General features: G+C 52.9%; 8 protein-coding genes across 8 annotated transcripts; 3 read left to right on the forward strand and 5 right to left on the reverse strand.

Moving 5' to 3' along the window:
* Positions 1–11: 11 nt before the first annotated feature.
* On the reverse strand, positions 12–1,340 carry GGS23DRAFT_287178 (uncharacterized protein). Its single transcript, XM_051512609.1, has one exon. The coding sequence runs from the start codon at positions 1,080–1,082 to the stop codon at positions 186–188; it is 897 nt and encodes a 298-aa protein (XP_051375469.1). The 5' UTR covers positions 1,083–1,340; the 3' UTR covers positions 12–185.
* A 3,160-nt stretch (positions 1,341–4,500) lies between these two features.
* GGS23DRAFT_287319 (uncharacterized protein) lies at positions 4,501–5,340 on the reverse strand. Its single transcript, XM_051512610.1, has 2 exons — positions 4,806–5,340; positions 4,501–4,748 (listed from the first exon to the last, which is right to left on the reverse strand). Exons 1-2 carry the CDS (start codon positions 5,269–5,271, stop codon positions 4,720–4,722), a joined length of 495 nt encoding a protein of 164 aa, XP_051375470.1. The 5' UTR covers positions 5,272–5,340; the 3' UTR covers positions 4,501–4,719.
* Positions 5,341–7,882: 2,542 nt separating this feature from the next.
* On the reverse strand, positions 7,883–9,336 carry GGS23DRAFT_287661 (uncharacterized protein). The gene is made up of 3 exons (XM_051512613.1): positions 9,040–9,336; positions 8,234–8,986; positions 7,883–8,170 (listed from the first exon to the last, which is right to left on the reverse strand). Exons 2-3 carry the CDS (start codon positions 8,841–8,843, stop codon positions 8,085–8,087), a joined length of 696 nt encoding a protein of 231 aa, XP_051375471.1. The 5' UTR covers positions 8,844–8,986; positions 9,040–9,336; the 3' UTR covers positions 7,883–8,084.
* Positions 9,337–10,651: 1,315 nt separating this feature from the next.
* GGS23DRAFT_287542 (uncharacterized protein) lies at positions 10,652–11,812 on the forward strand. The gene has a single exon (XM_051512611.1). It carries the CDS (start codon positions 11,130–11,132, stop codon positions 11,688–11,690), a length of 561 nt encoding a protein of 186 aa, XP_051375472.1. The 5' UTR covers positions 10,652–11,129; the 3' UTR covers positions 11,691–11,812.
* On the reverse strand, positions 11,728–13,550 carry GGS23DRAFT_551961 (mitochondrial K+-H+ exchange-related-domain-containing protein). The gene is made up of 2 exons (XM_051515376.1): positions 12,400–13,550; positions 11,728–12,331 (listed from the first exon to the last, which is right to left on the reverse strand). Exons 1-2 carry the CDS (start codon positions 12,834–12,836, stop codon positions 11,935–11,937), a joined length of 834 nt encoding a protein of 277 aa, XP_051375473.1. The 5' UTR covers positions 12,837–13,550; the 3' UTR covers positions 11,728–11,934.
* A 1,407-nt stretch (positions 13,551–14,957) lies between these two features.
* On the forward strand, positions 14,958–16,938 carry GGS23DRAFT_551963 (uncharacterized protein). Its single transcript, XM_051515377.1, has one exon. It carries the CDS (start codon positions 15,242–15,244, stop codon positions 16,283–16,285), a length of 1,044 nt encoding a protein of 347 aa, XP_051375474.1. The 5' UTR covers positions 14,958–15,241; the 3' UTR covers positions 16,286–16,938.
* Positions 16,939–18,169: 1,231 nt separating this feature from the next.
* GGS23DRAFT_593502 (Cullin-domain-containing protein) lies at positions 18,170–20,778 on the forward strand (the record flags this gene model as incomplete). Its single annotated transcript, XM_051518039.1, has 6 exons — positions 18,170–18,231; positions 18,288–18,357; positions 18,415–18,431; positions 18,481–18,560; positions 18,622–20,513; positions 20,590–20,778. 6 exons carry the CDS (start codon positions 18,170–18,172, stop codon positions 20,776–20,778), a joined length of 2,310 nt encoding a protein of 769 aa, XP_051375475.1.
* A 1,645-nt stretch (positions 20,779–22,423) lies between these two features.
* On the reverse strand, positions 22,424–24,852 carry GGS23DRAFT_593503 (transporter Avl9; the record flags this gene model as incomplete). The annotated part of the gene is made up of 4 exons (XM_051518040.1): positions 22,424–23,818; positions 23,878–24,090; positions 24,150–24,576; positions 24,644–24,852. The coding sequence occupies 4 exons, from the start codon at positions 24,850–24,852 to the stop codon at positions 22,424–22,426; spliced, it is 2,244 nt and encodes a 747-aa protein (XP_051375476.1).
* Between the last annotated feature and the right edge of the window lie 277 nt (positions 24,853–25,129).

The raw sequence follows: 25,129 nt of genomic DNA on the forward strand, positions 1-25,129 counted from the left end.
AACCAACTCCGAAATCTACGAGATACTCAAGTTGGTAAGAGAAATATATAAATATATACTACATGAACTTCGCTCGGGCCATTCCCACTCAACCCTTGCTCACTCATTTGCTCACCCACGCTCGTCCTCTGACCGTTTACCATAATCCAGGCCTTAACTAGCCAGGTACATACCTCACGCATTCCTCAATACCGCGAAATAGGCTCCCCCTTCATATCTGTTGCCCCGGACTGTGGAGCCACGGGTAAATGATATATCGACGGTTCCGAAGGTGCCGGTACTTGTCCCATTTGGTGCGTAATGTCGTCGAGTTGCGGCTCCGGAGACGACTCGCCTACTACAGTTGCGTACGCGGGCGGCTTTTCGTTCATCGAGTGGACCGGGAGAGGAGTGGGCGAGATTGGGGAGTGAGCAGCGGTCGTGGTAGCGGACGGGGAATACGTCAGCGCCGGCGTCGACGGGGCCGGGCCAGATAATGTAGATGCGGATGCGACACGGTGCTGCATAGGTATGTTTTCTGCGCCCATTGGGGCCGCGTCTCTATGAACGTAGCCTTGGTTTGGATTCACGAAGGCGGCCCCTGGCGGCGGCGGCGGCGGGTATATGGTCGAGGTGGATGAAGCTGCGTAGTTTTCGATATCGTCGGCCTTCCTCTCAGCTTCTCTCCGTAACTTGCGTCTAGGTCGAAAACGGACGAAGTACCAAATGGCGAACAGCACCAGAAGCATCACCAAGCCGCCAACGACTCCTCCTGCTATAGCCCCGCCATTAACGGGCGGCGAATTGTCTTCGGAGTCGTCATTACGGTCCATTCCGCTGAGAAACTGCCTATGGCTTTCGTAATAGTCGTCTTCGTTGTCGTCTTCACCAATGCCAAAGTAACGCTTATCCAGTATGCCCCTAGGCACGGGCGTTCGTATGTCCCTCAACCCGGCGGGGATGACTCTAGCTTTGGGCGAATGTGTGATCTTGGTGGGATCCCTCGACTCCAACTTGGGGCCATTCTCCTCCAAAGTCCTTGGCCGTGCAGTGTCCGCGACGACGCCGGCCACGAGCGGCAGTAAGAAGGAAGTGTAGCGCATGGTCGGCAGATTCCCTCAGGTTTCTCCCGAATGTTTTTTTTTCTTCTCTTCTGTGGCCTCTAGATGCGAGAGATTACTTCGCAAGCTAGGAGACGCAGGAATAGCGTGGCGAAGAAACAAAGGGGAGAGGGAAGCGGGTGTAAGCTTAAGGCGAGGGCGGGCTCGGGGGAACGACGAGGGATCATCAACGGAGTTTAGTTACGACAAAGCGCCCTGCCTGCCAAGGTCCGCTGTTCCAGCCACGAAACCCAAAAATGGCCAGAGAAACCCGATCACGGTGCTTTTATCGAGATGGCGATCTCTCCGTAGAGACGACTGGGCAAGCATACGCACAACCAATTACGCTGGGCGGAGTTGCTGCACTGCCCCGGCGCCGTACCTATCACGTAGAGGTCAGGGGCGCGAATTGCATTCAGCGACGAGTCTTACACGGGGGGCTAACCTTGAGAGGCCTATGATCTTATGATCTTATCTTGCCGGCGCCCACTCTATGGTTCCTAATGAGGCCCATCATTGGCGTGTATGTAGGATGCTTACGGCGCCCATCCAAATCAAAATGTGGTAGTTCACAGCACTAGCCTTACCCCGATGTGAGAGGCAACACGAAAGGCCCCCGCCCTCTCTCCCTCCCTCCCTGTCTTCCCGTCTCTCTCTCTCTCTCATACACATTGATATTAAAAGGCGTCGACGTGACAAACAGCCGACTCCGTCCAAAATAAATGAGAAGATTGCCTCCGAGCCAGTCGCCTATTGCTTGGTGCCAACAGCGTGCAGTATCGACGAGAGAACATGACCCAAACATCATGCGATGAGACAGCACTTCGCAGCCAACTAAACACAGCACGCCGCGTCTGCGCCGTGGCTGAGACATTAACGATGCAGCATGGGTGAAGCAGTGACGAGAAGTAAAAGCAGATTAGAAGCCCAGCAATATATATCTCACAACCTCCTCTCCCCCACGTATGCAGGACGAAATCCCACTGTCAGCCAAGAATCAACAATAGGTCCAATCCGTCAGAGCGACAATCAAATCCTCTCCCCATCCTTCTAATTGAGTGATAGTTTCCGAGCGATGCCTTACTTTTTTTCTTGGCCTCGTAGACTCCCCCCCGTTTTTTCTTCTCACCTCTGCCCACCTCTTCCGAGCGAGCCGTCCAAGTACCTTTTACCTAGGTATGTGCTATGCTTACCCCTGCCACTTGGTGTCTCCGGCCGAGCCAACAGCCACCACGGAATCTGAAAGGGGGGGGGGGCTGAAAATGACTGGTTGACTGGTTATGTGATTTTTCTTCTTCCGGCGGGGACGCGCATCCTCTCCCTCTCGTCCCTCCGCTTCCTGCATTGCCCAGCTGCTGAGTAACTCCGTCTGAGACCTGTCACTCGACGCCAAGCACCGAATTGATGATGCGCGTGTGGCGAGTGCCGACAGCGGCAGCACGACAGAACCCAGCGTATGGCGCCAGGCATCGGTCATTGGAAGTTGGTGATATCAGAGCGTGCGGCGGCGGGGAAGAAGAATAGGAAGTGGAAGAAGGGGACGAGGCCGGGCACCAGGCCTATCGTCTCAGCCCGCTCGAGGTCGTCATCGTCGCGCCTCCTCACACGACCCCACGTAGTATTCTTCATGTATCGTCAGCTCTCATCGTTGACTTCTAGAGCGGGATCAGGCTGGCCACGATGCCGCATGTCTGGCCCAGGACCGAGCCACCTGATGGCGAAGACGTTACACCGGCTCGGGTGCCAATTAGCACGTCGAAGTAGGGTCTTGCGTAGGGTCGGAGATACGGATATTCCCGTCGTTTGAGGCATATTACTCGCCGCCTGTTTCCTGTCGACGATGCGTCTCCCCGAGAAAAGTAGGGAGACGTGGCGGCGGCAGCCACGATGCCATTGGAATATCCCCCAGCACACACATCGGGGGCTGGTCGCAGGCTTCTGCCACCGCACGTACCACGACGTCGGGTGTCCGCGTAGAGGTTTTTTTCGCACGGACAATCGTCAGCGTCGCTGATAAGGCTGTAGATGTGGCCGCGATGCCGGCAGTCCGCGAGGCATGCATAGGGCTCTCAAGATCTGCGGTCGGCAGGTAAAGCAAGCGATTGGCCCTCGGCGTAGTTGTAACTGCGGGAGTACGCGCTGTTCCGACAAATCGAGTCATTGTTGAGTTGAAACATGTCTGACAGCTTGTCGAAATGGCTATCGGGGCGGATCAAATGATACTCGAGGCCTGAAATCACTGCAGGTATCTTTTTCTTAACCTCGTCGAGGTTAGCACCACTTTCTAGCAGGGGATGCTAGAAATGAAGCTTCTGAGGCTTGGTTAGCACGAGATACGGAAAGGCGTAGGCTGTCACTCCACTATGTTGACCTGTTTTACCATATTCTTATCCAGCGCTTGATCCGCGATGCGTCCCCGCTGGTTCTAGAGATAGCAAAGCGAGCGCAGGTCCTCGCTCAGGTGTGTGAACTCGTCATCAATCGCAGCTCGTGCATGCTGGCGACTTTTTATAGGTATTCACCATGGTCCCCCGCTTCTGTTATTAGGCTCTCTCGTCTGTGGAAAAGTTTCCCGCGTCTGACACAATGCAAGAAGCATGGGAAGTTTGGCTGCTCTTGATGGAGCGATACAGATCCTAGCCATTAGATGGCCTTGGCCTGCTTAGTTGAATAATTCGAAGCCAAATACGGGATGGAAGGGGGAGATAGGTAGAAGGACGGCAGCGCTGCGGCAGTATGGATGATAATAAATTTGCCCTTGCAACAGGCTCACATCATATGAATTTAATGAGTCGGTTGAAGCAAGTTCGCAAAGAATAATCCTACCCGGATCGATATGATCTATGATCTGTCACCAAGGGTTAAGGGGTTGAGTGCTTACGGCGGTATGGATAGCTACGCTTGGTGTCATGAGATCCAGAGGCAGGGGCATCATAGTAAGCCAACGAGTGGGGAATCATTCGTGTTATCAGTTCATATTTCTTCTCACCCTCAGGCAGCATGCGGTTACTGATGGGTACAGTTGACGATCTTTCGCACAAGATGTGTGATAACCGGATCTGGGGTTTCATGTCCAAGCGACCAACCCCCTAGGGGCACCCCGTCCCAGCCCACCCGAAACTCTAAAGTCACGGCAAGCCTTCATGCCGTTGGGCACGGTTAAATTCAAGAGCATGATTGTTAGTAGACAGGGTGGGAGAAGATCCTCGAGCTCGTTAAGCAGTCATGACAACTAAGAATTAAGACAGGCGAATGATGCCATGGTTTAGAGAAAAAGAATCATCTTCAGAAGACCTATTGAATCCCACTCTCGACATTCTACCTTAGCCCTATGCTGCTGTGTTCCCTTCCATCTGGACCCAAGACTCGCAACCAGCTTTTCTTTCTCGCGTAGCAACTACTGCCGCAAAGCTGCAGGCAGAATCCGAAGAGATGAGACCCCAATGATCCGTAATATTAACTGGCCGATGGCAAACAACAATGTTTTTACATAAAGAGAAACGAATAAGGATCTACCCGCTTCGCTCCTCTCTCCCCCCCATGTGCTCCTCCTATCCCTTCTCCGTAGCCCGTGTGGTAGACTCTCACTTCACCGACGGTGACCTTGATGCAAGATGTGTACCGAGATGTCGTAGACCCTCTATTCCTTGAAGACGACAGTGTTTATTTCTATACGAGATGGGTTAGCACTCCGCAATGCGTTGTGAGTCGCGGCAGGATACTCACGGGTCTGCTGGATGATGGCCTGGATCTGGGGGATGAGAGACTGGTCGATGAGAGAGCCAATGTTGAAGTTGCCAATGCCGTTGATGAGGCCGAGGTTGATGGCACCGAGCTGCAGGGTGCTCAGGTCGAAGTTGCCGAAGATGCCGAGGCTGCCGAGCTGGGACAGGAGAGCGATCTGCTGGAGCTGGAGCAGAGCGTTGATGTCGAAGGCATTGTTGACGAAGAGGTTCTGGAAGCCGCCAATGTTCAAGTTGTTGAAGGCACCCAACTGAGCGAACGCCTGAAGGTTGAAGCCGTTGATGGCCAACAGGTACTGGAGATCAAGGTTGGCAAAGTTGAAGTTGTTGAACTGGCCAAGGTTGACGACGGCGCGCTTCTCGGCCTCAGGGGCCGTGGCGGCAGGGGCAGTAGGAGCAGCCGTGGCGAAAGCGGCAAGGGCGCTGACGAAGATGGTGGAGGCCTTCATTTTGAATAGTTGTAGAGAGTGTGTTGGTAATAAAGATTAAGTGTAATGAGCACAGCTAAGTAGATCTCGTTAGCTATACCATGTCCCGGCTGGTTCGGCTGGCCTCGATTGCTCGATGCTATTGTAGAGCTCACCTCGATGAGTTCTTATAATGAAGTAATGAGTGAATGTAAAGAATGAAACGAACAGCGAGCACAGCTAGTGGATGTTAGTCAGGATTGCCCGATAGAGTGGTGATCGTTGAAGCCATTCAGGGCTCGATGCTTACCTCTGAAGGAATGAATGAGAGAGTGGGTTGAGGTCTGAAGATGTCCTTGAATTGGATGGTGGGATGGAGAAGAAAAGGAGATGGAATTGGATGAAGTGAACATGTCCTTATATATCAAATGTCCTGCTATGTTGACCGTATAGCATGAGGCCCCGGAAGCGCTGCCAAGTGCGCGAGAGTCACGAACATCTCGGAAAGCACCTGTAGGATGGTTCCGGTACGTGTCAGGAGAAGGTACCGTTAGGCGGATGTGCGAGTGGTAAAACGATCCGTGCCTAGGGGGGCTCACCAAGAACGGAGAGGCTCGGCGCGCGGTGAAATCACCCTTAGGAGGAATGGCTATCAAGCAGTTTTCCCGATGGCCCTGGTCTAGTGTGAGCAGAAGCCTCGATAGCTGAAAGCCCCTGAGTGGATAGCCAAGTCCTGGCGTGCTCAAGGAGAAGGACAAAGAGCCCGGCGCTGCAGCTCATCCCGTTCCGGTCTCTGCCGTAAGACGGGCGAGAGCTGTCCGAGTGCTTGCATACACAAGGATCATGCACGGAAAACCACTGAGCCGAGGCTACCACGTAGATCAGGACGCTCGTTCTTAGGTGGCAGCGGTCCAAATTAGCCTCACTTGCAACGGGATCTAACTATGATCGTCTGTAGGTACCACACTTCAGGAGGATACCTGGGTTGCCGTGGACCCCCCCCGCATAAGCTTGGTTGCCTCCTTGACGCGGTTACATCAGGCCAGCTCGCCGGCTCGCTTGATCGTCTACAAGGGGCCACGTGAAGTTTCGGAGCGTCCCTATGAGTATGCAGGTGCATTGCCTGCATACCAGAAGAGATAGGTGGGTACCTACCTACAGTATCAATTTACTGACGAGAGGGCGGGCAGATATACGGCGATCGAAACAGAGGGGATGAAGTTATTTGCGGCTGTCAGGTTCGACCTAAGTCTACGGAATAATCTGCGTACTTGACAACTCGTTTGCAAGTAACCTGGGCGCTGGGATGTTGTAGAGCTACCACGTCAGCATGGGTCCTACATGGCCAAAGCGTTGCCAATCTCTTGGCAAAGTCTTGACTTTATGCAGGGCATCCTCACCCTGAGAGGGGAGAGAGAGAGCCGGCTCGTCGGCATCGTCGTCGAGGTGGGTTCGGGTTCTCAACATCGCTGATGATGAATACTCCCGTGGCCAACGACGAGACACGTATTCCCTTACCTACATGCCTACGTGCTTGCGGGATATGACATTCAAGGGCACGGCGACTTGACTATTCTGCTTACACGTAGGTTGACGTGCCCAGGACCCTCCACTGTAGAGCAGTAAGTCAGGGCACGCCAATCATAGAGAACTAATCCGCTCAGCACGACGCTTGCATGCCCTCGCTTGCGTGCCCTCGCTTGCGCGCCCTGAGCCAACCCCAGATAAGCAGGGGTCCCCAGCACCACCTTCAAGAGATGCGCCTAGCACGGCAGTGGGAAATGCCCTGAGCCTAGATCCGGATCTGTTCGTGCCCTGGGCCGGGGTCCATCATGTCACCTTACCCCAAAATTGCCCTTCCTGGAGATCGGAAGTGTCACGGATGCGACACGAAAGCCCCCCTTGAGAGGGTGGCTAATTAGACATATTCTCTTGACCGCGATGACGGGAGAGCTTCAGGTGGTTGGGATGGAAGTCTGCGTATCCGAGCGCCGTGTATGTGGGTATCTCCATCACCGCCGCTACCACACTCCTCTCGTCTGATCATGTTTGCATCCGAACCGGGTTGTTTCGTTGCCCTGCTCGGGCAATTGCGAGATATAGATCGGCTATCCGTGCCGTCGCCCACCACAGTGAGTAAACCCTATGTAGGCACGTATGGTCTCGTGCAGGCTTAGACCGAGTATACTGGGCTCGGCAAGTGAGGGGATCGTGGATTCGTTTCCTCGCGTCCTGGGAACAGAGCCTGGTCCCGTACGCACTATTCTGTGAACCTGTTCAGTCCAGCTGCAGTCCCCTAATTTCTCGAGTGGCAGCCCTAGCTGTTGTGTCGGTTAGAAAGCTACGTATATGGCCATGTTGCCAAATAAGGAAGCCTAGGCGTCGGTGTTTTCCCGCGTGGTATTCTGTGGTGCTGCAGTTATACACACCTTTGACATTCCGTCTCAACATTCCGTCTCATCTCACAAGAGCTTGCTATAGACTGAGTTCCCATTGGGTGACATCATTGGGTGTTCATTCACGGCCATCGTAGCTGGGTAAAATCTCAAGGCTCTTCCTTACTGCAGTAGCTTGATTCAGATAAATTCCTAGTTGGGAACAGGTTACGCCCTCCCCGCATGTTTCCTTTTTGCGCTGTCCCTAGACTTGACCAGACCTAGCCTCCACTAGCCCAAAACCCGTAGGTAGAAATAGAATACAGAAAAGTATGCAGCGGGCAACAAATCTCTAGGCCTGAAGCCGACAAAATCCAGCCACCACCGCAGTACTACTATTAGTTGGCACAAAAGGACCCTCAACCCTTGATATGAAGATATCTAGAGATGGAGCGTAGTTTGCCTGGCTGAGCTCCTCTTCTAATACTTCCTGTTCATCATAACGGCGCGTCTATTGTCACGAGCAGCCCGCTTGACCGATGCGTCGATAGTCCGCTTGATAACGCCTAGATACTACCAGTTAATAACTTCCACTCGAAGCGGCAACTTCCTGGGTAAGAAACACGCACCGATGTTAAAGTTCTTCCGGAGGATTTCCTGTCGGAGGAGCTGCTGGATGGAAAAGGAGTTGAGGATGCCTAGCTGCTGGAGCTGAGCGAGCTGCTGAAGCTGGAGGAGGAGTTGGATTTGGTTGCCGACACCAAGGCCAGCAAGACTGTTCAGGTTGAAGTTGGAAATTCCCAGGGAGAGAATGAGGTTCCCAATGTTCTGTCGGAGACTTTCCTCTAGGTTTCTGCCGTCGATGGTGATGTTGCCGATGTTGATATCTTGAAAGTTATTGTTGTTATTAACGTCCTCGTTTTTCTCGTCCTTGTTCTCGTTGTCTTGGTTGACGTTGTCCTTGTCGGCATTCTCCTCATCAGCATTCTGCTCGTTGGCGTTCTCTTCGACATTCTCCTCCTCGTTGACATTTTCCTCGTCCTTGTTGTTATTCTCCTCGTCCTTGCCGGCGCCGACCGCCTCGGTCCCATTAGCAGCAGCAGTACCATTGGCAACCAGCTCGCGAGAGAATACCGCCACCGAGCCCTTGCTAGCAAGGCCGCCCTGTAGGGCGATGATGTTGGGCAGGTAGGCGGTCAACGCCAGAGCGGCAAAAAGGGAACCCGTCGAGAACTTCATTCTGTAATGACTGAATATTATAATAAAACACCGCTGGTTCTAGTTAGCTTTGCCTAATGGCTTTCCCTTGGTGCCTGAGTTAAACGAAGGGCTCCTCACTTTCAAACGGAATAAAGGAGAGTATGAGAATCGAAAGAGCACAGCTACTACTCGTTAGTACTGAACTAGAAGAAGAAAATAGAAGCAAGGACCATACCTCTGCAGAATGTATATGAAGGTAAGTCGGATTTACAGCAGCTTACCGATGAAAGGGAACCCATCAACCTGGGAGTGGGCCAGGTTATATCCCCGGCCTGTGAGGCAGCGATCACACCTATATCCTTTATCGCTTGCCATTTCACCCTCGCCATTTGAAGCCTCATAGCACCATGCTCACTCTGAAGCCACGATTGAAACTTCCTACGACTTGGCAGCTAGCAGTCGTCGGTCGAAACCCGGCTGAGATTCCTACGGAATAGAGAAGAAAGATACAGAACGGGTGATATGTCGAGGCGATAGAGCCAAGATACCCCTGATCTACTCGGATGCCGTGTTGATGGCGCTATTTTCAGGTGCCGCATGTGCACCCAGAATCCCGCTGTTGGGTGACGGCGGGATCTAGGGAGGGTTCGAGAGCTGAGCTGAACTTACAGAACTCCTCGGCAGCTGTTTCATACCACTAGGTGCAATGAGACTGATGTGACTGTGCTGCACCTATTCGGGCCCGCGGGCGTCGCATGGTAGTTGCTAAGGAGGGCCGCTAGAATGCCAAGACCTTGCCACCCCGCCAGCAATTGTGCTCTGACTGATTGACTCCTGAAGTCTGGGACTGCGAAACCGCGAGATCGTCGTCCCGGACTCCCCCGCCAATGGCAAGTTCGCACGCCATCTTAGGTGGTAAGTCGACAATGTCAACTGTGAGGTATATGGGATCTACTATAATACACAAAGATCTTAGGAAGAAAAGCGCTCTCCTAATGTAACTTTGCCTCTTGCCCCCCTTATCTGCGCACCTGAATCTGATCGTGGGAAGGTCTCGGATCCTAGGAGGGATGCAAGCTCTCTCGTTGCGCAACTCGAAGGTCGATTATTATCGGTGACACGATTGCCACGACGCAAAGCTCTGCACTGCATTGGGATTGATTAGTAGATATATAATCCTCGACTATTCAATCGCTCCTCATGAATCGTTTTCTCGATCCGCGCATCCTTTTCCCCTGTTCATGGAGGAATAAACAACTGTCCTTAGAGGGAAGACTAGCTGGCCTACATATATGGGTCGGTCTTGTGTCATAGCTCATCCCAACCCCCAGCACCGTAGATAGGCCTTGCCCGGACGAGCCGGGTTGGCACCGACTTGTGCGTAGTGGGTCATGTTCTTGGAAGTCGGGATAAAGGCACGGTAAAGGAGGCGGGCGGGTTTTCAAATCTGCGTATGGTTCTCAGCCGGTACTTACGGGCGAGGCGACTGCTGGCGAGAGATAGGCTCGGAACTCCGAGGCAGGAATATGGTCACTTTTTAGAGGAGGTGGCGATGGCCCTTATGGCTTGGAGTGTAAGCGCTATGCAGGAGGTTCGTTGAGACGATAAAAAGGCGTCCGCATGCCCGGACCCCCAGGCTTGTTCGTTACCATGGTACTGTACCGAAATCCAGCGTCTGTGGTTGTTCTGAATCCTGTTCTCGGTTTGCCGTTACCGGGGAAGTACTCAATATTTCATCCGTGCTGCGCCGATAGACGCAAGGCGGTTTGTCTTGGTGTCTAGCTAGCTTAGCCATTGATGTAAATAGGAGGTCTGACAAGTCCCGCCGAGTTGTGCCAAGTACTGATTTATCAATAATAAATGTAGGCACCTCCTGGAATACTGTCCGATGCTGCTCCTTCAACCGTCTTTAGCTACCGGTATGACCGCGATGTCCCACTGAACCAGCCTCAGTTTTCTCTGGCTCGATTGGTGGCACATCCCTATTCCTACGTAGAGCGAGAACTGCCCACCTGGCGGTTTCCGTCTATTCGCTATCTCGCAGCGATATTTCTTCCGTTCTTGGTCCTGGTTGCGGTTACTTGCGACTCAACCTTGGGTGAATGGCCGGCGAGACATGAACAACATGAGAGGAATGCAAATTTGAGACTTGCTCGTGCTACGATCCCGTGCTCCCGTGCTGGAACACCCGCTCCTATCTATCTTCCCCTTTGTCTGGAATATCAAAGACCCATCCGCTTCATCTAGTAATCTTCAGCGCAGCCTCGAAGCTCCTCTTCTCTTCTCGTCGTCCCAAGCTTACTTGGTCCTGATATAGTCATCACAATGTCTTCCTGCGGCCTATCTCCGAGGGATGAGGCGTATATGCCGCCCGTCCCTTCGCCCCTAAACCCGTCGAGTCCCGAGACATCGCCAAGGCGGTACAGGCGAGGTGACCGCTACCGCCCTACATTCAAACGCGGTGGTACCGAGCTGAGTCCGACGCAGATACTGATGCGGCAGAAAGCGGCGGAAGCATGGAAGTTGATGGCTACGCACATTACGAACAAATATCGCTATGTCGGCACGAAGCAAGGTGAAGCTCCCCAAACGAACCCGGCTGGGCCAGCCAAGCAACAACCCATTCGCACTACCGCGGAATACGGTATCGTACCAAACTCGACAGAGAAAGGTCGCGGCGCTGGGGTAAATAGGCAGGATGTCGACGTCGAGAAGCAGGCGCTTGTTGACGATGACTACTACCGAGCCCACAAGACACCGGGTATAAACTTGCTTTCGCACCTCCTGACGACAAGACGCTGGAGGGTGACGGTAGGGGTTGTGTGTGTTGTCGGATTCCTGTCGGCGGTGCGAGCGATTGGCAGCATCCACACTTGGCGGATATGATACGTCGTCATAAATGGTCTAATGTTCCCTTAATGAGGTGGGTTTCACAAGATCAAATTGAGAGCATCCTCCCGCCTTTGCTCGCACTCGATATCACGAACGATGAGTGCGATCCTAAAGTTACATTTGTTCATCTTTTTGCCCTTCTATGAGCCGCCTACCCTTTTCTATATTCCTGCACCATCGTGATGACAATGAAAGACCACGACTAATTCTTGGGCCCCTTCGCAGTACCGACGAGGTACTACTTTGCCCGAGCTGTCTCCGGTGATTTAGACTTTGGCTCCATATCCTTGCGCATCGCAGTCTCGACCTGCCAAATGGCACGTTCTAGTTCGATCTCGAGTTCCGGTATCTCCAGCGCCTTGACGAGTTCGTGCCCCTTCTCTTGCGACAGCAGCAACTTCTCCTCGGATTCGTTCGGGTCGTCGCTGGGGGGTGAGGCCACCTTCTCTACTTTTGGCGCTTTGGAAGCGAGAGGACTTGGGAGGCGTGGTGAATAGATCGAGTCTAGCACGGAGGAGGGCGACAGGGAGAGGATGTTGTTATCGCAGAGGAAACGAATATGTTTGCCTCCTGCGAGGGCGCGCCAATGCGACCAAGCCCGGTACGCCAAGTAGAAGAAGGGAAGATTGGGTATCCTATCATCATGGGCGTTAGGGGAGCGCTTGTATAGCGACTGAGAAACGGAGGACGGGGTGCAACCTACACTGGGACGAGGGCAAATGGCGCACTGATGGGCATGCCAATTAAGCACCATGTCAATCTGGTTCTGTGTAGCGCTTCCCGCTCTGTGCCGAGGGTGCGAAGGACATGGGTGGCCTTGGTCGTAGGAATGAGAGTCTGGGGGAAGATGAGATGGTTCTCATCCTTGCCCAGTATTTCTTCCGCTCTTCTTTTGGTAGACAAGGGAGGCACCGATTTCAGACCCCATTCCTCGTAGGGGATCCTCCTCAGCAAGTGGTTGCCGTAGGTGGCGACTTGTTTTTGCCAGCCGCGCTCTCTCCTCTCCCAGTCGGTCCAAAGCTTTGCGGCGCGATGCGTAATTCTATCGACTAAAGTCTGCTTGTGCATCGGCAAGGCTTGAAGCTTTTGGCAATAGAGAAGCGTTCGCTGAGTCGAGATGGGGAGTAGGAAGACCCTCATGGTGTCGTTAGAATCTCGGTAGCCAGAGGAACCACTCTGGCGAGAATCAAGGAGGCGACGGGATGAGAAGTCGGTGTTGGAGCTCCTGCTACCTCTTCATCTCTGGGATGCTACCGGGGGAGTCATGGTGTCGCATCCGCGAGGGTTTCCGAGCCGGCCGGCAGTGCAATTGAATGATGTTGGAAAGGTTAGGCACCTAGAGCTTTGCGACCCTAGTCGAATTAGGTAGGCTCGCGGTAGGCTCGCGGTGGGCTCGCGGTAGGCTTCTTCTGTATACGGAATTGTGAGGGAGCAAATTGAGAGACTCTGGTGACGCACATGGTACCGGGGATGGACCGCCGCCAGAGCTTAGTAACGTAAAACATGTTAGTGAGCAAAGAGGCAGCCCGTCTTACGTACGTAGCAGATGTGGCTGAAGGGCGAGGGGCTGGGTTAAGTAATCCACGAAGTCCTACCCCTCCTAGCTTACTGATGAGGTAGAGGTAGGTGCCTACCTGCATCCTATACCTGCCTTAAGTACCTAGGTACCTAGGTGATATCAGCATAACGATCCCCATGTTTTCCGTAATGGAGCTCAGTGGAGAGAGCTCGACTTGGGGTCTGTCACGACTAGATTTAATTAAATCGGTTCGGTCCCAGTAAAGAATGCTGATGAAGACATCGTCATTTCATTCTTTAGTAGAGGCTTTAATGTTTGGTGCCCCCTCGCTATCGCTGGTAAACAGGTGATGATTAGTTATACGCTTCTTAATCTCTCTCTCCCTCTCTCACACTCACACACAATATATATATATATTTCTATACATATATTAGATACTTACGTCGCTAAAATTGCGGCATGCCGTTAAGCTTGGAAATGAGATTGGCATGTCCTGGCGAGAGCGATCTCGAAGGGTGCCGGCTACTAGCGCTTACCATCTTGGTTCTTTGTTGGACGCTGGCACTCTAGGTTGGTACCTAGTAAGATTCTAAACTCCCTGCCATCATCACCTCACCACTCGTACCCCCTTTGAAGAGAAAAGCAGCGTATCTGCCTGGATGGAAAGTTAACTTGCGGCGATCGGAGGGATCTACGCAGCCGTTGCGTGTATGAGTGGCAACGTACCTACGAGTACATGTAGGTATGGAGTTCTTTGCATAGGTACAACCTCCATCAAATCGCGTAGCAGTAGATGGGATTGCACCCGTAGTTGCAACTACCTAGTTCCCCCATTTCCAGAGACGACGCTGATGGCCTAGGACAGTTGTCCTATGCGCCACGGCCTAACTGCTTGATTTTATTACCTCAAAGATCAATGCGAGCGGTAGGTCGGGTCAAGAGCTGACGATAGCGTGAAGGGCTAATATAGGTAGACTTGGAGCTCAAGGGAGCTGAATGCGCGTATACCCTTGTTAGACCGGCACTACGGACAAGATGGTGATGGGAACGCTTACAGGTACCTTGAGGTACTCCCTAGCAGCCATACAGGTAGGTGTATGCACTTAAGGTATGGAACAAGGGAGGGAAGTACACAACAAAAGAGGTACGTACGTGTAGACCTTAGGAAGCATTAAGGTTGGTACTTAGGTTGGTAGTTGACCGAAAATCCCCCGTCCCCCTTCTATCCCGAAGAGTCCGCAACTATGTCGCGGGTACCTAGTATGGGCATATAATGATTAGCATTGCGATGAATATGCTGGGTTAAGTATGTCGTTCTGGGCGGTCACGGACCCAAGCGGCCGGGATGTGAGCTGGCGCGCGCTACAGCCCCTCACGTGACGAATTTTGGCGCAATTAGAAAACAGCATCCTGGACGGCAACATCCGACCTTACAGTTTTTCGCGCTCCTTATTACCTTCTTCTTTTTCCCCGTCGCTCATTGTGGTCATTCACTTGGAGATGGCATGTGAAGGCTGATGTGTTTCTATACGGCGTTTTTTTATTATTAATTATTAAGTAATGGATGTCCGCCTTTACGTTGTCTTTGCCTAACCTACCCTAATTACAATCCTTACCTCCCGCACGCCTCCGACATAATATTCTACTCGCCCCCTACCTCTGGCTGTCCTACGTATTCCGTCACCTGTTCTCGACCTCAGGTGATGCGTCCGACTCCACCCTGACCTGTGGTGCGCTATTCATTTCCGAGAAATCGATTGACGGGAGTTGGCGCGCCTACGGGTATACGGAAGCGCGCGCGCGCACGGCACTCTCTACGATTGTTTGAGTGGTTGCTTTCCTCTAGGTCTTACGTCCGGACGCTACTTTTCCCCACCTCCTCCCCCGGGTGTTGACGACAGAACCTAGCTATATACCTAAGAGTATGACCAGGGCTTCCGTCTATCCCGTGAACCGTCGCGAGCTGCTTCGCCTGTACTATTAGACACCCTCACATTCATATGTCGGTGTCGCGTCGAGCGTTGAGATGACCCGAAATCCTTTACGGAGTAGCGTGCCTGCTTGGGTGGAGCTCTACGACGAACATGCTCATGGCTCTCGGCGGCAGAGAGATGCTAATCCCCCTCCACCCAGCGTCCGCCCTGAGCAGAGCAAAGGAAGCCGGCAACTTAAGCGCAGGGTTTCCAAGGATGGCTTTGTCGACTGGGTCGACGAGAGACAGGGCAATGTGTCCAAGCTCCCTGTCTTCCTCAGAAAACGCGCCGACAAACCGGGACGGCGATGGGACCATTTGCGCACGGCGGAACCCGTTATTATGGGACTCGGATACCGGGCGCCGAATGAAGACCCATATCAGAGATGGAGAGATTTTGTCCGGTCCTCCTCCTATGGCCGAAGCCCTAATGAGTTGTACGAGGTAGTGTCGTACAACGTTCTTGAGCAGCAGATGCCAGGTCTCGATAAGCCGGTACGGACTCCCCTTCATCCCCTAGATCCGAAGATCAAGAAACAGTCCCGGAAGGACACCTTGGCTATACGCTCCGGAGATTTTGTGCTACGGCATCCCATCGCGCCTCTCATCTTCCGCCTCGTAGTCTTGATCACCACAATTGCCGCCCTTGCCCTGGCATCCAACATTTTCCAGAGGGAGAAGGATCCGGCCGATCCCACCAGCAATGCCCCCGAAACGTCGCAGGCAATCGTGGCTATCGTCATCGACGTGGTGGCCATCCCTTATATTCTATACATGATATGGGACGAGTACACGGGGAAACCTCTGGGATTGCGAGCACCGGCACAAAAAGTGTCGCTCACCCTTCTGGATCTCGTTTTCATCGTCTTGAAATCTGCTAGTACTGCACTAGCGTTCGAAGCGTTGGTTTATCATAGCGGCGATGGGTTATCGACTGATCCCCATCTGGCAGCAATGGGAAAAGTGTCTGTGCATTTAGCGAGAGGGCTCGCGGCGTTGACGCTGGTGGGATTGATCGCCTGGATTCTGAATTTCACCATAAACGTATTCCGGCTCGCAGAGAAGCTCGGGGGGATAGATAATGTACATGAAAAATGAGCCAGGCAAGTAGCTCATGAATACAACGAAAAACCGGATCGAATATTACCCCTGCCCGATATGGGGCTGCGACGTCTTCCTGCTTGGCTTCTTTCAGTAAGAGGAGCGTCCATTCATCCATCGAGTATTGACAGCAAGATATAGGATCGGGGTAGGCAAAAAGGTCGGGACGACGACAAGAGACGTCTAAGTGGGGGCCCGCGGGTGGGCGTCCTCGAGACGGCAAACTCATCGAAGAAAGCCCTAGCGAGGTGGGAATGAGGTTCAACAGTACCTTCCTACCTACCTAACGCAATTGGCACGCCTTCTGCACCTTAGGAACATATCATGCGCAATAGAGGTTGGGGTTCATCCATACACTCAACTTGCCTTTTGTATATATCTCGGTCGCATTTATAGGTGCTTCCAATGCATGCTGCTTGGTCTGGGTACTTCCATACCTACCTAGGTACCGAACCTGACCTCTACTAGGCGCCAGATAGGTGGACAGTCACGTCATATGGGTTGGGGCACCTCAGGTGCAGGTACATATGTGTCCATATGTTAGGTTAGGCACCTTTAGGTACCTACCTATGTTGGCATATAGGCACCTGGGCAGGTACGTACCTAGGTAGTAGGCATTTAGGACGCTGTTATGATCGTTTATAGTAGGGAATAATATAATGGAACATTTCCAATACATATCAATATCCCCTATCCTCAATACTGCGCCGAATACGTAAACTGTGAGGAGGTTTCTACATAACACACCCCTCCACACCCAGGTGCCTGCTCGGCATCAATTGCTCGTTAGGGAGAGAAGGCTTGTTAGGTAGGTAGGTACCTGGTATTGACTTAGGAGGTACCAGCCGGTTACAGCACCTAATATTGGTCGGGCTTGCTGACATTAGGTACATAGGTAATAAGAGACCAGCATTATTTGTACCTCTAACTGCATTTAAAGGCACATGCTATGTACATACCCGGCTATCTACCTGGGTATAGTTAATAGGAGTAGTCGGTATATAGCATGCTATTCATTAACGAGTTTATATAAGGATGTCCCAGCCTGCTGCTGCTACCGTAGATTGCCCGGTACCTATCTCAGGTGCTTTATCTAGCCTCATAGGTACCTGCCCTGCTATTTTAATGAGTTGGGTACTTTCCCCCCCCTCACCGGGCTGTTTAACACTCAATGGACAGGTACCTACCCCTAAGAGAGGGTGCGACAGACCTACTAAAAAGGACGGGCCCTAGTGGTGGGGGGCGGAGACTCGCGGCAGAACGATCCTAACCCGACTTTGACAGCACCTCCCGTCTCTCTCTCCCTCTCTCTCTCTCAGACAGGCAGTATCTTTCTGCTGCCTTATGCGTGACACCGAAATACGAAGCCAACTCCCATCTCACTCTGCATCTCTTCCCCCCTCGTCGTTCCAGTGACATCAAGCTTCTGCTCTCTCTCCTTTTTCAGCCTTGTCCGCCCGTATCCCGTCCTTCCACCTACCGACGTGCCTCTCGAGCCGCCCTGGGTTCTCCACCCATTGTTTTCCCGAATCCCTGTTGCCCACCGTCCACCGTCCACCGTCCACCGAACCGACGCATCCCCTTGGATTGAGGTCACGGGCCTAGAATACTGGTCGACTTGTGCTGGGTTTGTATGTTGGTCTTGCTCGTCTCTACTCTAGCCTTCTACAACCGTCTTGCTACTTCCCTCGACTTTTCCTCAACCACCTTGTCTTGACCCCTCGTCTGCATTGCCCATCGGAAACCAACTGGCCTATCTACTGATTACTGCTAACTCTGTCCCCAACGTCTAACTGCAGCGCGCGCTCTCGTCTCCCTCGCTTTTGACTAGTTGTGTTCGGCGTCCTTCTCGGGGGAGTTACTTACGGGAAGTCCGTCACCATGTCGGTAACTTCGACGCGGCCCATGCCCCCGGCTCCGAACCGGGATGATATCGGCCAGACGTATGTCGTCCTCACCGCAGTACCTGTTCGTCACGCACCGTGCTAACGACCTGTAGGTGGGAATACGTCCAGGCTGGTATCTCTAAGATCATGATCAACCTGCAAGAGGGCATGGATATGTCCACCGTAAGTTGATAGAGGATGCTCACGCGCGCCTTTCATTGCTGACTATGTATCTGGTAGTATATGGGCATCTACACGTGCGTCGATTTGCGCCCGTTCGCCCAACCGCCGGCTAACGCGACACAGTGCCGTCCATAACTTTTGTACATCACAGAAGGCTGTCGGCTTAGGGAACTCCAACGCTGTTGGCCAAGCTCACCGAGGAGGTACGGCTACCCAGGCCTCTTGCTCGCGTTCTTTTTTTCTGACCAATCCGTTGCAAAACAGCACACCTATTGGGTGAGGATCTCTATCGAAAACTGAAGGATTACTTGAACGACCACCTCAACGGCCTCTACGAACAATCGAAGGCGCATACCGACGAAGCATTATTGGCATTCTACATCAGAGAATGGAATCGATACACAGTTGCCGCAAAGTACATCCACCACCTATTCCGGTATCTGAATAGGCATTGGGTAAAGCGAGAGATGGACGAAGGGAAGAAGAATACATACGATGTTTACACTCTCCACCTGTACCAATGGCGAACCGAGTTTTTCGCTCTGGTCTGCAAGAAAGTCATGGATGCCGTGCTTATGCTGGTAGAGAAACAGAGAAATGGGGAGACCATCGAACACAGCCAGATCAAGCAGGTTGTCGATTCCTTCGTGTCCCTGGGTCTCGACGATCACGATGCCACAAAGTCGACTCTCGACACTTATCGCTTCCACTTTGAGAAGCCGTTCCTTGCCGCGACCGAGGAATTTTACAAGGCAGAATCAAAGCAATTTGTCGCCGAGAATAGCGTCGTCGAATACATGAAGAAGGCAGAGACTCGACTAGCCGAAGAGGAGGAGCGGGTGCGTATGTACCTTCACAACGACATAGCGCTGCCGTTGAAGAAGACGTGCAACAAGGCCCTGATCGCCGATCACTCCTCCATGTTGAGAGACGAGTTCCAGGTGTTGCTCGACAATGACCGGGAAGATGATATGGCTCGCATGTATAATCTCCTGTCTAGGATTCCGGATGGTTTGGACCCTCTAAGACAGAAGTTCGAGGCCCACGTCAGGAACGCAGGACTTAACGCGGTGGCCAAAGTCGCTTCTTCTGACGCTGAGAAGCTTGAGCCAAAGGTTTATGTCGAGGCTCTACTCGAGACTCATACGCGATACCAGGGTTTAGTGAAGCGAGCCTTTACTGACGAACCCGAGTTCACTCGGTCCTTGGACAATGCCTGCAGAGAGTTCGTGAACCGCAACGACATTTGCAAGGCAGGCTCGAGTAAATCACCCGAGCTTTTGGCCAAATATACCGACGTGCTGCTGCGAAAAAGCGGAACCGGCGTCGAAGAGGCCGAACTGGACGCGACCTTAACCCAGATCATGACCGTCTTCAAGTATATTGAGGACAAGGATGTATTTCAGAAGTTCTACTCGAGGATGTTGGCAAGACGTCTAGTTCATAGCAACTCTTCATCGGATGATGCTGAGACTAGTATGATAAGCAAGCTGAAAGAAGCATGCGGCTTCGAGTACACGAACAAACTTCAACGCATGTTCCAGGATATGCAAATCTCCAAGGATCTCAACACCGGTTTCCGAGAGCACACCAGAGGCTTGCAATTAGAAAAGCAGCCACTGGACTCCTCGTACTCGATCTTGGGCACGAGCTTCTGGCCACTGACTCCCCCCAACACCACATTCAACCCGCCGCCAGAAGTTCAAACCGATATTGATCGATTCACCCTCTTTTACAAGAACAAGCACGAGGGCCGCAAGCTGAGCTGGCTTTGGCAACTCTGCAAGGGCGAGGTTAAGACGGGATATTGTAAATCGTCAAAGACACCCTACACATTCCAAGTTAGTGTCTATCAGATGGCCGTTCTTCTGCTATTCAATTCTAAGGATGCCCACTCGTACGAGGACATCGCGTCAGTTACCCAGCTAAGCAACGACGTCCTGGACTCAGCCATCGGGATTCTTTGTAAGGCCAAAGTTCTGCTTATGAGGCCAGACGGCGACAAGCCAGGCCCCGAGAAGACGTTCCATCTTAACTACGAGTTCAAGAGCAAGAAGATCCGCGTCAATCTTAACGTCGGCACAAAGTCAGAGCAGAAACAGGAGGAGGTTGATACCAACAAGACCATCGAGGAGGATCGCCAACTCGTCTTACAAGTAAGCGTTCTTCCCTCCTTATTCTTCTTATTTCTCAAGGCATAAAAACACGACGGCACGCTAATCGTATTTGCAGTCTGCCATCGTGAGAATTATGAAGGCACGGAAGAAGATGAAGCACTCCCAATTGGTCAGCGAATGCATCAACCAGATCAAATCACGCTTCCTCCCCAAAATTGGAGACATCAAGAAGTGCATCGAGATCCTTCTCGACAAGGAATACCTAGAGCGGTTGGAAGACGACGAACTCGGCTATCTCGCATGATGCGGAGCGCGAGGCTCGTCTCACCTCGGCGTCCCCTCGGGCAGAGAGCGATTTGCTCCGCCGGAACGTAAATATCCCCTTACCTTTCCCTTTTTGTTAGCATCCGAGGAAAAAAGAACGGTTCCTCGTCACACGGCATAATGATGTGTGATATGCAAGCCCGGAAATTGGTTCTTGAAGCGGAGTCGGGGCAGGGCTTTGATGGTCGGCAGGTTATTGACGCAGGCGATTCGGTCCACTGACTAGACATGTGTGCATTGATTTGGCGGGTCAACATAATTGGGTCTCCTGACCCTCGGTCCCATCGGGGGTATGCCGCTCGACGGGACGCGCTGCCTTTTAGTATCGATAGGGAGGGAGAGAGGTGATGTAGGCAATCCGGGGGCGGGGAGCCCGGATGAAGTCGACAGGAACACATCGGCGGAAAGGGGGCGGGGGGGGGAGCAAGGGCATATATCGTTTACAGGAAGCCTACCCTTCTATGGACTAAACGCATTTACCTTTGAGCTGAACTTACTACCAAGCTTGCTCTACTTCAACTTCCCCAAGAGGGTGAGGCGCGAGCCAAGGTGGTAGACATAATCGTCGTCGTCGTCGTCGTCGTTCAGCCTAGGGTACCGAACTCCAAGAGACAAGAGGAGACCAGAACCCAGGGGCCAGGGGTCGTCGGGACCGGCCCGATAAACGAACGGTCCCCCCTTTCCACAGCTGCCCTGCGCGCTACCCACGGCCATTCTGACTCGAGCCCCGGGCACAAGGAAAGAAGGATATGAACCTCTCCAGTCGCATAGATAGATAGACGGTTTAAACAACCCTGGAAAAGATGGGAAGCAAGAAAGAAAGTTTTTTTTTTGAAAAAAAAAAAAAAACCTCCGGAAGAGCTCGGCCTCGAGCTTGTGGTGAACCTACGCCATATATACATACCCCTATACGTAATTCGTAGCCTACCGTCCGCAGGTTTATTGTCCGTCTCACTTATTTTTTCTCTTTTTATTGCCGCTCTCTTTCTTTGCCTGTCATATATTGTTATATATGTCCCCCCCCCCCCCCCCCTATCCCCGGGACCGAGCAGCAAGGTTAATCTCCTGCGCTCCCGTGTGCTAGCCCGGCCTAGGTCCTAGAAAACACGCTGTTGCCGTCAGTTCCCGACCTTGTAATTTTCTTCTTCTCCCCCCCCCTCCTCGGTCAAGAAACAGAAGAAGGATGGGAGAGGGGGAGGTAAGTCTCGGTCAGCTTAGCCCTATCTGGCACGTATATATATATATGTGTGTGTGTGTGTGTGTGTTTATACATAGACGCATCTAGCATGCAGCAGCAGCCAGACTAAGAACGAGAATCCAAGTATTTTACTCTCTTTACTTCGTCTCCCTCGTCTCTTCGTCCTTCTTCTCTCCCTTGCTTCCTTCCCTCTTCCCGTTTCTTCGTCTCTAGAATGGCCGCGGGCGTAAATTCGTAATCACTCGTAACCGAGAGTTCCTCTCTGCAAACCGACAGACTCCCTTTATCTAATGGCGGTCGTCGGGACTGGGGAGCTATATCGATTCCTCCTCTGAGGTCATTAATCTATTTGTCTTGTTCCCCGTCGGGGCTGCCTCACGTCAACTTGCCCCACTTGTTGCTCTCCGTAAGTAGTATGATACCTAGGCTATGCCGCTGAAGTTCCCGTAGCTTTTGAAGACGACAAGGTTTCCTGTCTTATGGCATCGTCCGTGCTGGTGGCCGGGCTGGCAGTGGTGGTAGTAGGAACAGGTTGAGGAGGGGGAGAAGGAGGGACGCCGACGCCGTCGTTACCGTTCAATTGTTCGCCTATGCTCTTACTTCCCCCTTTTCGAGGACTAGGTCTCGGCGGACTGGCTGGGTCGGAAGATTCGCTCTCGTCCACTGACCCGGCAGCATCGAGGAGACTCTCATCGAAGCTGTCTTGTGTAAGCGGCCTGCCTCGATCGCTCCCCTCGCTATTTCGGTGAAGCACGGCAGACATCTGTATCTTCTCGCTCGGGAATCCCGGTGAAGAGAGTGCAGGGCTGTTTAGGGGTGTGTAGCTTTTTTCGCTGCCCGAATCCCCTGTTCCGGTCCTCGCTCTCCAGCCGCCACCGAATCCCCACCCACCTCCTGCGGAGCTACCGCTCGCCCTACCCCAACCTTGCTTCCTTTTCTGATCTGCCCATGAAGTCCAGCTGCCGATATATGCGCCAGCCCTCGAGCTCACCGTCGCTGTTTGGGCTGCTCTAGAGTCGCCGTTCAGGGCCGGAGAACCGTTCCTTCCATTCGCGCCTTGTGCCGCCTGGGATTCTTCAGCGCGTTGTCTTTGCGTCTCGCGGAGAGTGTCCATGTCGGCGTAGAGTTTGTTGAAAATAGTGCTCGCCTTATCGCGTCCCGCAGCCAGATTTCTTCCGAGGACTTCCCTCCCGGCTGCAAACCGCTCATCTAGGTGGAGATCTTGCACCTGTTGCTGTATTCGCCGCTGTACGTCGTCGATACTTAGCCCACCAGCACAAGGGTGTCTCGGCTCAACAATATCGAAAAGGTGCGAGTCCGTGTGCGAGTCCCATATGCGGTAATTCTCTGTCCTCATCCAGTATTCAACCCAGTCGTTGCCAAAGTCGTAGGATGGATCCCCTTCGACATGAGGGAGGACCGCTTTGGGATTATTTGGGTTTTCGGAAAGGTAGCTGTGATATTTGACCGAAGCGATGAGAGATAGGAGGTACTCTTCGAACTGCAGCCGGATAAATTCTTCGCTGCCGCGATACCCCATGGTCTTTGGCCGACCCGGGTTCGACTCGTCCCAGGTATCGTTGACCTCCTGCGTGATAAAATCGATCCACCGCCTGTCGGGGTGGGAGAGCACTAACGCGGTGCGGAGAGAGGTGGACGTGATATTGATCGTGTTTTCGTCGAGATTGATGAGGATGTCGCTATATCGATCCCTCTGTTGTAACAATAACGAGTTCGTGCTGCCCACTATGTACGACTTGGTACCAAAGTCGGCAAGGATGTCCAACTGCTGCAGGGGTGTGTATGGGCCAAATAAACTCCCCTGGATATCTGGTTAATGTGTGCTTCCGGGTCCGGTCGTGGACAGACCGACAAACTCACCTTGCCGAAAATTTGCAACGGCAGCCCCATATACGCGAGCAACGAGTTCCGGTCACTAGTTCTCAAACTCGTCGGCCGCGTCAATTTTTTCTCGTAATTATCCAAGTCCGGTCCCGCAGAGTCTTGGAGATTCCGTAGCAGACCCGGTATCAAAGATATAAGGGAAAACTGCATCATGCATAGACGTTCGCACCGCGAGCCGAAGAAGAGCATCTACTTTCCGTGAGCCTAGGGAGCAGGCCGACGTCGAAAGACGCTAGAGGATGCCTTACCTTGGGTTGTAGAAGACAACATTTCAGAAGTACTAGTGTCTGCCAGCGGAATTCCCTCACAAGCTCCCGGAGACTCATCCCTAGGTATTGGTCCCTGTCTACGTCCTCGTTAAGCTGGCCACGCGCCTTCTCTTCCGCGAGGCTCTCTTGGAATCTCCGCAGGATTTCGGTGTCACCAAATTCGCGCTGCGCAAACCACGCGCTAGTAACAACGGATAGTCGTTCCCTCAACATGCCGAAGAACTGTGGGCTATCTGCTATTACCACGACTGCCTTCTGCACAGTTGATCGCGTTACATCAGAGGGGCGGACGAGTAATTGCGAAGCGTCTAGCTGCCGCGTGCATGAGATGCCAAAGAGCGATGTTGGGGGGGAATCGTCCGTAGCGGGCCGTAGAAGGGTGAAGTACGAGAAGTCCTCCGTCGATCTGCGTACGCCAATTGGCCGAGGTCAGTACTCGATGTATGGCTCGCGGGCAATACAAGCACACTCACGCGTGGGCACCGTCGCTCAACGCCATGAATGGGAGCAACGTCCAATCGTATTCTGCGGCCGGATCTCGCCCCTCTTCGACGCCGAACCACCTCTCGACTTCGGGGCCTCTATGGTGATGGAAGTCCACGACCGTCACCAGAGGCACGAAGCCCGCAACAGGGCGGGCAGCAGCGGCGTCCTTCACGCCATTCGAACTCGGCGCAGCCATGTTGGAAAGTTGACGGTGTCGACACAGCTTGCTGGGAAGCGATATCACGGTCGGTGAGAAAGAAAGAAGACAGAATCGGAATACGCAGGATTTGGCGGTGAGGGTGCCGGGGGGCGCGGAGGGGGATCGCGAATAGCGTCGGGCTAAGACTGGCTGTCTCTCTCAGCCGTTAGCAGGGCAGAAATGGGCGAGGCGGTAGTCTTCCCAGCGCGGCTCTACATCCCGCACGGACAAGACTGGGCCTGGTGGGGAGGAGGCTCAGGGTGAAATAAGCAGG

The sequence above is a fragment of the Durotheca rogersii genome, assembly GCF_024521655.1.
Source record: "Durotheca rogersii strain YMJ 92031201 chromosome Unknown GGS23scaffold_3, whole genome shotgun sequence".
NCBI classification, from domain to species: domain Eukaryota; kingdom Fungi; phylum Ascomycota; class Sordariomycetes; order Xylariales; family Xylariaceae; genus Durotheca; species Durotheca rogersii.